This window comes from Cuculus canorus, chromosome 17 (assembly GCF_017976375.1).
Source record: "Cuculus canorus isolate bCucCan1 chromosome 17, bCucCan1.pri, whole genome shotgun sequence".
Classification (NCBI taxonomy): domain Eukaryota; kingdom Metazoa; phylum Chordata; class Aves; order Cuculiformes; family Cuculidae; genus Cuculus; species Cuculus canorus.
Genome location: NC_071417.1, coordinates 5,845,309 through 5,858,740, shown reverse-complemented (window position 1 = coordinate 5,858,740; position 13,432 = coordinate 5,845,309). Strand labels below are relative to the sequence as shown.

At 41.1% G+C, this 13,432-nt stretch overlaps 1 protein-coding gene across 1 annotated transcript; it reads left to right on the top strand.

Annotated features, from left to right (window-relative positions):
* Window positions 1-154: 154 nt before the first annotated feature.
* On the top strand, window positions 155-13,301 carry TCTN2 (tectonic family member 2). The gene is made up of 18 exons (XM_054082785.1): window positions 155-287; window positions 2,749-2,862; window positions 3,161-3,234; window positions 3,979-4,174; window positions 4,422-4,522; window positions 4,748-4,944; window positions 5,191-5,314; window positions 7,004-7,139; window positions 7,780-7,845; window positions 8,651-8,779; window positions 9,033-9,110; window positions 9,432-9,512; window positions 9,830-9,941; window positions 10,323-10,426; window positions 10,797-10,953; window positions 11,558-11,683; window positions 12,182-12,270; window positions 13,043-13,301. The coding sequence occupies exons 1-18, from the start codon at window positions 224-226 to the stop codon at window positions 13,165-13,167; spliced, it is 2,073 nt and encodes a 690-aa protein (XP_053938760.1). The 5' UTR covers window positions 155-223; the 3' UTR covers window positions 13,168-13,301.
* The last annotated feature ends 131 nt before the right edge of the window (window positions 13,302-13,432 follow it).

Below are 13,432 nucleotides of genomic sequence, written 5' to 3'. Positions count from 1 at the left end.
GCCTGTCCTCGTATAGGAGGTGTTCCCGCCCTCGCATCATCTCCGTGGCCTCCCCCGGCCTCGCTCCAGCAGCTCTAACTCCTCCCCCTCGCCCTCTCCCTGCGCTTCCTGATCCAGTGCTCTTCCCAGCCCTCCCGCAGCCCCTTCCCTCACCGGTAGCGGCTCTCAGCTCCCGCGGCCCCTCCTAGCCCCGCCCCCGTCGCCATGGCGACCCCCCCGTGAGATGGCGGCGTGGCTGGTGCTGCTGCTGGCGGCGGCCTGTGCCGGGCGGCGCGCGCGGGAGCGCGGTGGGTGTGGGGGGCGGAGGGGACGTTATGATCGCCAAACGATTATATGTTTATATGTATATTTATATGGTGTGAGTCTCATGAGCTTCAGCAAGGGCAAGGGCCCACCCCGGGGTCGGGGCAGTCCGCGGTTTCAATAGGGGCTGATGTGATTGAGAGCAGCCCTGAGGCGAGGGACTGGGGGTGTGGGAAGGAGAAGCTCGATATGACCAATTAATGGTTGGACTCGATGATCGAAGAGGTCTTTTCCAGCCTAGTGATTCTATGATTCTGTGAGCTGGCAATGTTTCTCAGCCCAGAAACCAACCGTGTCCTGGGCGGCATCAAAGGAAGCGTGGCCAGCAGGGCGAGGGAGGGGATTTCACCCCTCTGTGCCTCTCTTGTGAGACCTCATCTGGAGTATTGTGTCCAGTTCTGGAATCCTCAACGTAAGAAGGAGTTGGAGCTGTTAGAACTGGTCCAGAGGAGGCTACAGGGATGATCCGAGGGCTGGAGCACCTTCCATATGAGGACAGGCTGAGAGAGTTGGGGTTGTTCAACCTGGAGAAGGTTCTGAGGAGATCTTATAGAGACCTTCCAGTACCTGAAGGGGCTACAAGGAAGCTGGGGAGGGGCTATTTACAAAGGCTTATAGTGATAGGGCGATGGGCAGTGGGTATAAACTGGAGAGGGGCAGATTGAGACTGGACATAAAGAACAATTCCTTCACTATGAGAGTGGTGAGGCCCTGGCCCAGGTTGCCCAGGCAAGCTGTGGCTGCCCCATCCTTCGTGGTGTTCAAGGCCAGGTTGGATGGGGCTTGAGTAGCCTGGACTGGTGGGACGTGTCCCTGCCCATGGCAGGAGGGTGGACCTGGATGGTCTTTAAGGTCCCTTCCAACTCAAACTATTCTATGAATCTATGATTCTATGATCAGTATGTATAGATTTTGTGATCTAAAATGTAGGATTAGTTTGAGTAATAAGTTTTAGCTCACCTGTGCCTGGATACTCATGCTTAAGTAAGGACTTTTAGCAAGGTTGTGGTTAGGAAGAATGGGAAGGAATATGACTGTGTCTAATTAAGCCAGATAACAGGGATGAGTGCAATGATAAAGGGAGAAGAACCATCTAAGACTGGATGCAACCCTGAAAGGAGCCCAAGGAGTCTTAAGAGCAAGCACAAGAAGGGGAGCTGAAAGTTCAGCTGTGAGGGAGACCTATGGCCTTCATCCAGAGACCCCCGAAGCAGAGCACATGCACAAAAGGGAGGAAACTTATGTAAATACATTCTGTGAACTGATTATAATAGACACACCTATTCCAGGAAAATAATGAATATGTAAGTTGTTTCCTGGAATCTATGTAAATATATATATTTAATTAGTATAAAAATCATATAACCAGCCTCATTATGTGGAGCCTTCCCCTACGTGCCTGACGTCGCATGAAAGGATACTTTACTTAATAATAAAATAGGCATTGATTATTAAGTCTGGCTTCTCATGGTATCGTAAGGTAAAGCAGAGTTAGGTTTCATCTAAGTAATTGATTTTTTTTGAAAGTTAGACAGAATGTTGGTCTGACAGCAGGTTTTCTCTCAAGCAGTGTTTTTCCAGACGCTGCATCCTTTGGAAATGATAACGTCTTGTGTTCAGTCTAATCTGTGCCGAACAGATGTGTTGTCTTCTGGGATCCCCTCTATTTGCAGCCTTTCCCATCTCAAACAGAAGGTCAGGCAAAGCTGGCTCCAAAGCTTCAAATTAGCAAGAATTTTGACTGTTGTGAAGTTCATAATAACATTAAAATGAATCCTTGGAAAGTAATAGAATATGCACAAGATTTCTGGGAAAATGTATACATGTGCATGTAAGTGGAAAATCTATTCCGTAACAGCTCTTGTCTTGCTGCACAGGACTGTTAGAGCTCACTGCCTTGTATTGCCCAGGCCTGATAAAGGCTGCTTGCTTTCTAAAACACCAAAATGAGTCTTAGAGGGTTTTATTTGCTGACATTTTTGGTATTATTGGGACAGGCAGAGCTGCTGGTCCTGAGCCTTTCTGCATCGGGAAAGTCTAAAGGGAATTCCAGTGGCACTGCCAGCTCAGAGCCCTGTGCCCCGAACTGCATCCACATGCCGAGGGCAGCAGCCCGTCACTGCCGATTGCAGGCACTAGTGCACCCCAGTACCTGTTGCGGCTGTGAGGAATTGAAATCTGTGAGCCAAACTTGGCAAGTAACGCCAAACACATTGCATGGACCAGCGAGTGTCTGTGTGGGCCAGTGAGTGCTGCAGCCTCCTGTCTTCATTCCTGCATTACTCCTGAATATCCTGGTCAGTGTAAACTTGTAGTATGGAAGGCTGTGGTGCACTCGCTGCTCTAGACTGTGTGTACTGCCTGGTACTGGGCATCGCGAGGTATTTTTGTTTTACAGATGTTACCTTTTTCATTGTGTTAAAACTTCTTTTTTTTCCTCTTTAGTCTTTCAGCCTTCATTTATCCATATGTCTGGGTCCAGAGTAAATTCATTTTTTCTTGGAAATTCTTCAGGAGTTAATTTTTCTATAATTTTAAGTTCTATAGATGAAGACACAGGTAAGAGCACTTTGCTTCCCCCCCTCCAAAATAACATGTAAACAAATATGTTTGAATTCTGAATGTTTTTTCTGCCACTAAAATTACCAGTGAAACAGCAATGCACTTCATTTACTGCTTTAATAGTTACTGAAATAGGAATGCCGAAGGACTTCTGATGATTAAGCCCTCAGTCCTCTGTCGACTCCTTGTCTGAGCCTGTGCCTACTTGAAAGCATAAGAGTTTAAATGTACTTACAATTTTCTAATCATTTTTTAGTGACAGTGGAATACATTTATCATTTTTATTTTGATATAGGAAAATTGCAACTTGCAAATTGCAGTGGAAGTAAGAGGGCTCATGACTGGAATTTGGATGTAAGACCTGGTATGGTATGTAAAATACTGATTCTTCACAATGAGAAGGATTGAACTGCCATATATTAAAGGCAAATGAAATATTAGCAAAATGTTAGTGCACTGACAGACAACCCAGGTTGAAGGTCTTTCCCTTGCCTTTTTTGCTTGACACATCCCTTTGTATGGATGCGCTTGCTGGAGTTACACAAGTCTGCTTTGACATAGGTTCCTTGTTGTCCTCCGCCTATAAGAAATTGCCTGTACTTCCTGGCTGGCTGCAGTGTTTGATACTGCTTCAGATCTGCTGGAAAGAGCTACTAGAAATAAAAAAAGGTTTGTTTTTATACAGCATGAGCACTGGAACACTTATATTTTTTTGGACTTGCCTTCAGTGTTATGTTATACATAATTCCTTAGGGGTTTTATCAGCTCTGAAGGCATTGCAGTTTCCAGTTGAAGGTGGCTGTAAAAACAGAACTTAATTTTGCAGTACTTGTTCTTTTCTTTAGAATTGAGCGGGTGATTTCTGAAGTAACTGTGTGCATGCTTAACGAGTTCTGATTACAGTTCATATTCTTCCTGTATTTACATATCTCAGTAGCAGACCTTTTGTCACTTTATTCTCAACAAATGTCTGGTTTTAGATAGGAATGATCCTTGCCTTGTAGTGCTGACTAAGCACAGTGGTACTGAAACTCTTTCAGAAGCTGATGAGTCATATAAATAAGAATAATACAAGCCGTCGAAACTGTCAAACATTATTGTGCATTTTTTCAGAACACTTCCGAAGTGACTGTAAGCTTGACTAGAAACCTGCAGCTGTGTTTGCCCAATGCCACTGACTGCTGTACAGAACCTCTCTGCGTGGTTGAAACACTTCAAGTTTTAGCTTGCCACGATTCAGTGGTGTTGGCACATCTCCTGATCCAAGCTGAAATATACACCAACTCTTCCTTTACAGGAAATGTGTCAAGTAAGCATTTAGATATACTAAAGAAGGAATGCCATTTTAGCTGTTCGTCTCCTCTGTATATGAGAAAGTAAAAACTGAGATTTAGGCAGCAATGAGAGATGCTGAATGATCATTAATGGAGTTTAACAAAAGGTTTGTGCACAGTCACAGTAAACTACTGTGCACATGATCTCTTTATTTGGATCCCGGTCCATTTAATCTATTTTTATCTTTTTTTTTTTTTTTTTTTTCTTGAATGCCTTTACAGAAAATGGGACTGCCATCCCAAACCAGGTGTTTCAGCCCTTGGGCTCTTGTCCTTGTGACTTGACAGCTGGAGCATGTGATGTTCGTTGTTGCTGTGATCCGGTACTTTCAAAGTTTCTAGCCTCTTTCTGTTGTCTGTGGGGAGAGCGAGGTACTGAGTGCTTCAGACCAGATGGGGCTAGAGGGCTTGTCTGGATTTCCCAATATTTCTTCAAGTAAATGTGACCTCTCTCCACAGAATTGCCTTGTTCTGCCTGTAGGGGTGGCTGTAGTGCCTGTAGTAATGCAATGACTGCGCTAAAAAGTGACCACTCTTTTCTCTTACAGGCGTGTACACCAGACTTGAAGCAGTTATTCAATGGATCGTGTTTCACTGGAGTGTTTGGTGGGGATGTAAACCTGCCTTTTGATTGGCTGTGCTCTTCCCAGTCAATGGAGTATAGCCCTGACTGGTTTCCCTTCATTTGTGTACAGTCTTCTCTTAACAATACACCATTCCTTGGCTACTTTTACCACGGCTTTACGTAAGTCTTAAGAAAACTTATTTTTTTATCACATTCATTAGAAACACTACTGAAGGTGTAACTATTTTTATAATGGAAGTTATTTTGAAAGGAGAATATTACGATGTGAACTTTAAATGCAAATGAAGAAATGTCATTGGTACTGCATGAGAACATGGGACATGAAAGCAAACGTGTAATAATTTGTGTGAGGTAGAGAGTAAATTTGTGTGAGGTAAAGAGTTTAATTTTTAAACTTGCTTGCAGTTCTACACCTAGAGTTCCTCCGTTTAAGATCCCTTTACCAACTTCTCCTGGGAAACTTTTCACTGGTTATGGACAGAAAGATCCAATTATGACAGAAGAAAATGACTATTTCACCATTCCCCAGGTAATCGCTTCATGTTAAATGTAAACATCGTTCTTGATCACCCTGCATGTCAGAAATGTCTTAATTATGTCAATTAGAAAGGAAGGTTAAAGAAAGCATACCTCCACTGACAGATGAAAATGGGGACCTCTTATCAGCAGACAAGGAGAAAACTGAGGTACTCAACAACTTTTTTGCCTCAGTCTTCACTGACAACTGCTCTCCTCAGCCCTGCTGGTTCTGTGGACAACAAATGGGGACCAGGAGGGTAAATGCTCTCCCTCAGGTTTATGACCACCTGAGGAACCTGAACATATATAAGTCTACAGGACCCGTGATATGCATCCCAGAGTCCTGAGGGAATTGGCTCATGTGGTGGCCAAGCCATTCTCTGTGATATTTGAAAAGTCATGGCAATCAGAGGACCTTACTGACTGGAAGGAGAGAACATTGTTCCCATTTTTAAAAAGCCTAGTAAAGAGGACTCTGGGAATTGCTGACCTGTCAGCCTCAGCTCTGTGCCTGGGAAGATGATGGAACAGCTCCTCCTAGAAGCTATGCTAAAGCACATGGAGGGCAGGGAGGTGATTATTGGCAGCCACCATGGCTTCACCAGGGTCAAGTCCTGTCTGACCAACCCAGTGGCTTTCTATGATGGGGTAACAACAGCAGTGGACACAGGAAAACCAATGGATGTGGTCTATCTGGACTTCTGTAGAGCCTTTGACATGGTCCCCCACAACATTCTTCTTTCTAAATTGGAGAGATATGGATTTAATGGGTGGACTGTTCAGTCGATAAGAAACTGATTGGATGGTCGATAAGAAACTTGGTTGTCAGTGGCTTGAAGTCCAGATGGAGATCCGTCACAAGTGGTGTTCCTCAGGGGTCCGTATTGGGACTGGTGCTGTTTAATGTCTTCATCAATGATATAAACAGTGAGATTGAGTGTGCCCTCAGCAAGTTTGCAGATGACAGCAAGCTGAGTGGTGCAGTTGCCACACCAGAAGACTGGGAAGTCATTCAGAAGGACCTGGACAAGCTGGATGGGTGGGCCTGTGAGAATCTCATAAGGTTCAGCAAGGCCAAGTGCAATGAGGGCGGTGAGGCCCTGGCCCAGGTTGCCCGGGAAGTTGTGGCTGCCCCATGCCTGGAGGTGTTCAAGGCCAGGTAGGATGGGGCCTTGGGCAGCCTGATCTAGTGGGACATGGCCTTGCCCATGGCAGGGGGTTGGAATTAGATGGTCTTTAAGGTCCTTTCGAACTCAATTCATTCTATGATTCCATGATATCGAGAGGTAAAAGCAAACTTTGCATCCCAATTAATAGTTTATGACTTTCCACATTTCTGTATTTTTTGGCTTTCCCACTGCGTTACTGAGCGCTATCGTATGTTTTGCCTTTGAATCTTGTCATCTGGTTGTACTTGTTTCAAATTCCTGTTGCATTTTAAAGAGACTTGTTGGTTGTAATTATTATGACAGATTAGGATAAAATACCTCAAAACTATTTTGAAAGCTATGCTTCTTAAATTTTAACCTCTCTTTTGCTACACATGGAAGTGTTTTGATAACATCAGGTTACTTTGTTATCAAAGTGTCATGTAGCTGTCATACATATTTGGAACGCTTCACAAACAAATAGTCTTAAAATGAAAAGCAAGGGTCTAGAAAAGAGTCCAATGTTCTTATTTCCGTTGAATCACCTGCAGCAATCCGTGGCTGGCCAGTGTGCTGGGAATGCCCCCGTAGCGTATCTCCAGAACTTTGATGTTAAATGCCCTACCACCCTAGCATCGTACAAGGAAGGACTGCCCCATGACATGAAGATAAACAGTGGTAGTGGAGGTACGCTGCATAAACTCTACAGAAATGTGTGTTATGTTTCTTGGTACTGCTAGAACAGAACAAACTTGAGGGCTGTTGACACAGCAGCTACAAGCAATATCTTTGTTATCTGGTGGCTGTAGTTCACCATTTGGGGATGTTCTATCCCCATTTCTGATGACATTCTACCACCATTTCCCAAGATTTGGGATATAAGAAATAGTGGGATTGGCCTTTGTTTCCCATTTATTCATTTCTGGTGACTCGTACTGGTTATGGCTACACACAACACATCATCTCTTGCTTCTCATTCTCTAGCAGAGCCCTTTTCCATCAAGAGGGTGCAGTATCATTTTAGAATTAGTGAGAAGCAGTTACTTTCTGCATCTCAAAAGCATGTACTTATGAAGCATCTTTCTGGAGTTTGAGAAAATATTATTACCAGCATGAAGATAACTTATTTTACCCTATATACTTGTCTCATTCTGCTCACCTGTATTGCCTTAGAGATAACTAGCTATGCTGGTCTTTACCAAAATTAATTTTCTAAATACTTCTCTACTCCATTTTCATAACAACAAGGATTGCACCTTGGATGTGAAAACAGTGCATCTGTCTCTTATTAGTCAGAATTACTGCAGTGTTTGGTTTTTGTTCTCAGACTTCATTCAACAAAATGTCATCTATAGAACTGTCACTGACATGGGCAAATTCATCACTGAAAGTGGTATGTTTCTTTCATTTAATAAATGTTTTTTACTTAATCTTGACTATATAAAACCAGATTATTTTGATGCCTAACATGTTTACCTGCTGCAATTCTTAGGAGGGATCTTACATATATGTTATCTAATGCTTAAGAAGTAAACTGGCTTACTGCCAAGTAGGAAGTATTTAATTTACCCCAACTTCATTTAGAGTTGGTCAAGAAAGTTATGTTAAAAGTAATTTTTGAGAAGACAAAAAAAAAAAAAACCATAAAGAATGCTTTAAAGAAATCTCCTGGATGAACACATAAGTGGGATGGGTAGACTGTAAGCAGATGTGTGTGTCCCCGTTTTGTAAGCTGTCGTGCCCTTTTAAAGGCCTTTTTCAACCAATGAAGCAGTTATTTGATGTGGAGCAGTGGGAGGGCAATGCAGCACAAATGGAGCTAATGGAGTCCAAGAGAATGTGTTTTTTCTGGGCAGCAATGGCTCCCTGGGAGGGGTGAGTTGAAAGCAGAGGGGGCCCACAGTCCAGAGAGGTGGTTCATCTGGTGATGTGAAGTCCAGTCCTAGGTTCTTCTGGAGACGTTTAGCTACAAAAGGACCTGTGACCGCTAGTGTTAAGATATTGATAAGCTGAGAGATTGTACTGTCACACTGACCTGATGAGACTTAAAAGAGCAAAATAAATTCTCAAAAAAATGATTGTTAATTTCCAGACTTTTGCTGGAGTCTTTTAATGTGTTCTTCTTCAGCTACAGGAACAGAGCTTTCTAATTAGCAGAGCTTTTCATTGTTGCCTTTTCTTTTTTTCATTTCTGCCAGGGAGCCTTCCTACTGCTGAGCTTCTGTGTCAAAATGTAACTTTTGCAGAGCATTATACATTCATTTGGGAAGGCAAGAACATAGAGCAGATAAATGTCACAGTCTTCCTTGGAAGTTTGTGTGATGGAGGTATCGTGAATTTTAATTTTTTTTTTCTGCAGCATGGAAATTCTGTGATAGAATCTCTTATTTACTAATAATTCCTAAAAATAATTTCTCCTGGACTCTGGAAAGAAAATTTATGGGGCTGATTTCCATGAATTTGTATTGTTTTTGTATTTTCTGTTACAAATGAAGGATGGAAGTTTGTGTCCCACATAGAGCAAACTATTTGCTAGTTTACTTACTGAACACTAAAGTAATGTTTTTTTTCTTTCACCAGAAATACTGACACAGAGATTCACAGTGAAATTTTTAAGTGTAAAGAGCACAAATGCAGCAAAACTGCTTGAGAATCCAGGTATTAGTACTTTGCCTCTTAAAAGTGAAAAGAAAAAATTTCATACTGTAGAGATTATTATCAGTGACTGTGTTTTATACCTCTTTCATACTTTCTGTTCTAGCCCCTGCCTTCCTGTATTGATGCACTGCAGATTGTAAGAGCAGTGATTGGTTTTTAGGCTTTTGTCATATAGATATTGATGATTGAAAGTGAGGGTATTTGCTACTGTAATGGAAATGCCTATTCATCCGCTTTGAGATCGATGACATTTATTATTAAAACGATGCTAATGCTTATAGATTCTTATACAATGTTCATGATTTACCCTTCTGTGTTTAGGTTATCGAGTTGGAAAACCAGTGAGAGCTGCAAATATTAATGCTTCTGATACTTCTGGAAGCCTGAACATTTGGCAGCCAGGTACTGGCTTGTGAGGTTACAACTTCAACTGTAGTTAATGTTAAAATGTCTTTTTTTTTTTTTTGGTGCCTATTTGAGTTAGGAATCTCTGCCAAATTTTGCTTTTCTAGACTATTCTCTAGCCTTTATTCAAATTTCACTGACTGAACCTCTAATCCTTTTTTGGAAAATTTAAGTTAAATGGACTTCCTATTGGTATTTGAACTATGCTACTCAATGTTTTGCATTGTAATGTTTAATATTTTTGCATAAAATTGAAAGCTAGAGATCAAAAGGTTGATCTAGGAAAGCTCAAGTAAGATGTTTTCATTTCATAGCTGGCAGAGGTTTATGTACGTCGGCAACTTCTACACCAGTTTTATTTGGATTAGATTCACTCTCTGGGTGCATTCTAGAAGTTGGCATGAATGAAGACTGCAACCTTTTAAGGTGAGCAGTGTAGGTTGAACTTTTTCCCTGCATCCTGATGTTTGCATATTACATGATTCTCTCCAAGTGCCAACTATCAGCATTGTTACATTCTTTTTAAATCTGTACATTTCAGCTTTCTCTGGTTTATTTTCTCTTTGTTTTTTATTTCAAAAGGGAAATTATTATAATGGTTTCACTCGGATCTGTGTCCAAATGAGGATTATGTTGGGGTGCAATGCTTTGCCATTTCTTCCCTTCAACAGATAACAGTTCAAGGTTTTCTTGTTGAGTGCTAACATCTTTCAGAGGAAACTAACCTTAGGATGTGATAGCATTGCAACCCAGAGTGGCAGGCAGTGCAGATTGCTTTCTGTGTAATCTTACATTCTTGTTTTGCAGAGGAAGTGTAACTTTGACATTGAATTCATTGATACAAGCTACTCACGTTGGAAAGAGGCACAATTCTAACTACAGTGATCTAAATGACTGGGTGGAAATTATAAGTAAGTGAGGTTTGTGGTGTTGTTTGTAGTCTACATCTGCCCATATGATGAGTAGAGCATCTTAAAACTGTAATTTCAAATGCCCAGAGATACTGATCTGTGTGCCCAGATCCACCCATCCATTTCAGTGTACCCACATGCACAGAACTCGGTATGTACACGGGTGCTGCACTAACATGTATTTTACTGTCAGCCTGTATGTGTATGAATTGGTATTTTAGTTCTCTGTTGATAAAGTACTCATTTTCTGTATGTGTATTTTTTTGCTGTGTTCTTGTGTTACCAGTATTTCACTGGACTATGACAATAATTTAATTATGGAATGTTTTCCCTAGCCTTTTAATTTAAATAACTCCATTCTCTTCCATAGGTCTTGATCCATTTAACGCTGATACCAATGTGAGTGCTGGAAACTTAAAAGGCATTTGTCCAGATATTCCTGCAAACCTGAATATTCGCATCATGTTTGCTGATGTTGGTGCAGTACAAGGGATTCCCCAGCAAGAGATTCTTGCTGTGCAGATCAGGTAGAGTTGTGTCTCTGACAAATAAATGTTTCATTTTCAGACTTGCTTACCTAACATACCCAGATTAAATTTTACAAATAAAAATGTTATATTGTTATTTCTAATTCTTACATGCCTTTTATTTGTATTTGCAGCCCAAATTCCTTTGACCACAACTAGGTTTTCTTTTCTCCCTCTGAAAAGAAAGTAATAACAAAAATATGAATGCTTAACAGTAGATAATCTTTCTACTTCACTGAAATGTTGGCATTTGATCAGAAGAATGTTTAATTTGTTGTCATGTGGTGGAAATGAACATTCTCCTGTGCTCTGGCTTAGAGCTCTTCTCAAGACCTGAGATAAATGCTTTGTTCTTTCCTGAATCAGGGAATTTTCACTTTGCAAACACTTCTTTTTCTCAAGTCAATTCTAATCAAATACATGTGGTTCTGTTCCACTTTACCTCATTTCCAGACTTTGCACGTTCTCTCCCAGCATGATGTTGAAAATCCAGAGATCATCAACTGCCTCCTAAATACCGTGTGTTTTGTCCTTTCATGGTTATGCTTAGGCTCTTAAATTTCCGTTTACAGCCCTCAAGTAATAGTTATGCACATTCTTACAGTTACTCAACAGTCATATGGCAATTCCAGTGCGGGCTGATCTGTGAAAACAGCACCAGCTTTCTTCCCCTCACTGCTTCTGTTCAGTTTATTCAAGTGCCAGCACAGCCACCCGTTCCAATGACAAGGTAATGTTTGTAAAAACATTGATACTCAACATGACATTAAGAAGATGTGAATAGCACTGATCAAAAGCTTCCCTGGTTTTGTGGAGTACAGAGCCAGGATGGCCTGGTCCAAAGATTTGTTAATGATTCTGTTGCTGGCAGTTGTCCCAGGAGTGGGAAGAACAAGCAGGCCTGTAAATACCCTGGCAAAGCTGTCATTTGGTCTCAAAGGAGCGGATTTGGTCTTTGACTGGATAAGGGGTGGGGTGTGAGGTTCCCAAACTATCTGTTGTCTGAAAATGTTCATCACGAAAAGAAACATCTGATTAAAAATAATAGAAAGGGAGGGGAGGCTCCTGTTTCCATTAGAGAAGGAAGTCATAAGCGAGTAACGAGAAGCTGCTGGTGTAGGCTTTGGGTTTTTTTTCCTGTAATCTGGACATTTTTTTCATTGTTTTTTCCACTTGTGCTGGTGTTCTGCTACTGTAATTATTAAACCTGTTTGTTTTCTTCCTTCAGATTTGAGATGAATTATACAGAATTTGACTGTAATCGAAATGATGTGTGCTGGCCACAACTTTTTTATCCATTGACAGTGTTTTACACAGGTAAAAATAAGAAGCAACATGGAGGACCATCAATTGGCCATTATTTCTTTGAAACATAATTAGGATGTGTGGAGTTCAGTCTGAAGGAATGCTTTGTAGTAGGAAATTTGAATTTCTCTTTCAGAAAGCAAGGTCCAAAGAGTCTGTTTATTTTTTGTTCCTTGATAGTGCATTAATTTCTTTGTTAGATTAGAGGAAAAAATAATTACTAGGTGTACTTTGTGTATAAGCTTTTTCCCTCCCCCGCAGAGTTCAGAGGGAGGTGTGCTTTCTAGGGCAAAGGGAATGAATATATTGCTTTATATTGTTCTATTTCCATTCTTTGCTGTAGTTGTAGCATTGTCACTGGCCTTGAAGCATGGAGCGAGACTTTGTTTCTCCCTTTGCCAGTTTTTCAGCCAGCTCACATGAGTTCCAGTAAAAAATTGCCGTATTGGCAAAAGTTAATTTTTCTTTCCTCTGTGTAAAACTGTGGTAGATTCTGTTTTGTGGGAGACTCTGGGGATTAAGCACCTGGCATCTCAAAGGGCATCAAAGCACTTGGACTCTGTTCTGAGAGCTGCATGAACAGAGGCAACTGCCTGGGTTCATGATCTGTATCAGGGGCTGAAGTTATATGTAGTTTGGAGTTCTAGCAGTACGAAGCATCTTAATTCCTGGCTTTGTGCTCTATTTTAGTCAGGCTATACCTAACCTGTATCTTTTGATTTTTGTTGAAACTAACATTTAGCCCTTTTATGCTTATACTTGTCTTTTTTTTTTTTTTTTTAAGGAGAACCATATTCCCAGTGTCTCGCTAAAGGCCTCGCATTGGTGTTTCTGGCTTTACTTGCAGTGATTTTGAGTAGCCCTTGGTTTTCTAAAATATGGGATAGTTGCTTGGTTGGAAAATCTTGATGTACAGACAACCCCTTTTGTTAATATTTTAAGTACTTTTGGGCAAAACTTATGGATAAATATTCCTGGATTTTGTAAACATTTTATATAAACATTTGAAGATACATAAAATGAATGAATGAATGAATGAATGAATGAATATGATGTACAGAAAATGGTTGTCTTGTTTAAAAATAAAGTGAGAGGTCTTTGCAGGTGCAGTGTTCGGAGAATCCTGGAATGGTTTGGGTTCAAAGGGACTTAAAAGCCCATCCAGTCCCACCCC

Excerpts from the sequence above, each read along its gene's own strand:
- TCTN2 (XM_054082785.1), top strand. The coding sequence starts at position 224 with ATGGCGGCGTGGCTGGTGCTGCTGCTGGCGGCGGCCTGTGCCGGGCGG. Across the intron at positions 288-2,748 it reads GCGGCGCGCGCGGGAGCGCG|TCTTTCAGCCTTCATTTATC; the intron begins GTGGGTGTGGGG and ends TTTCCTCTTTAG. Across the intron at positions 9,111-9,431 it reads AAAACTGCTTGAGAATCCAG|GTTATCGAGTTGGAAAACCA; the intron begins GTATTAGTACTT and ends TTCTGTGTTTAG.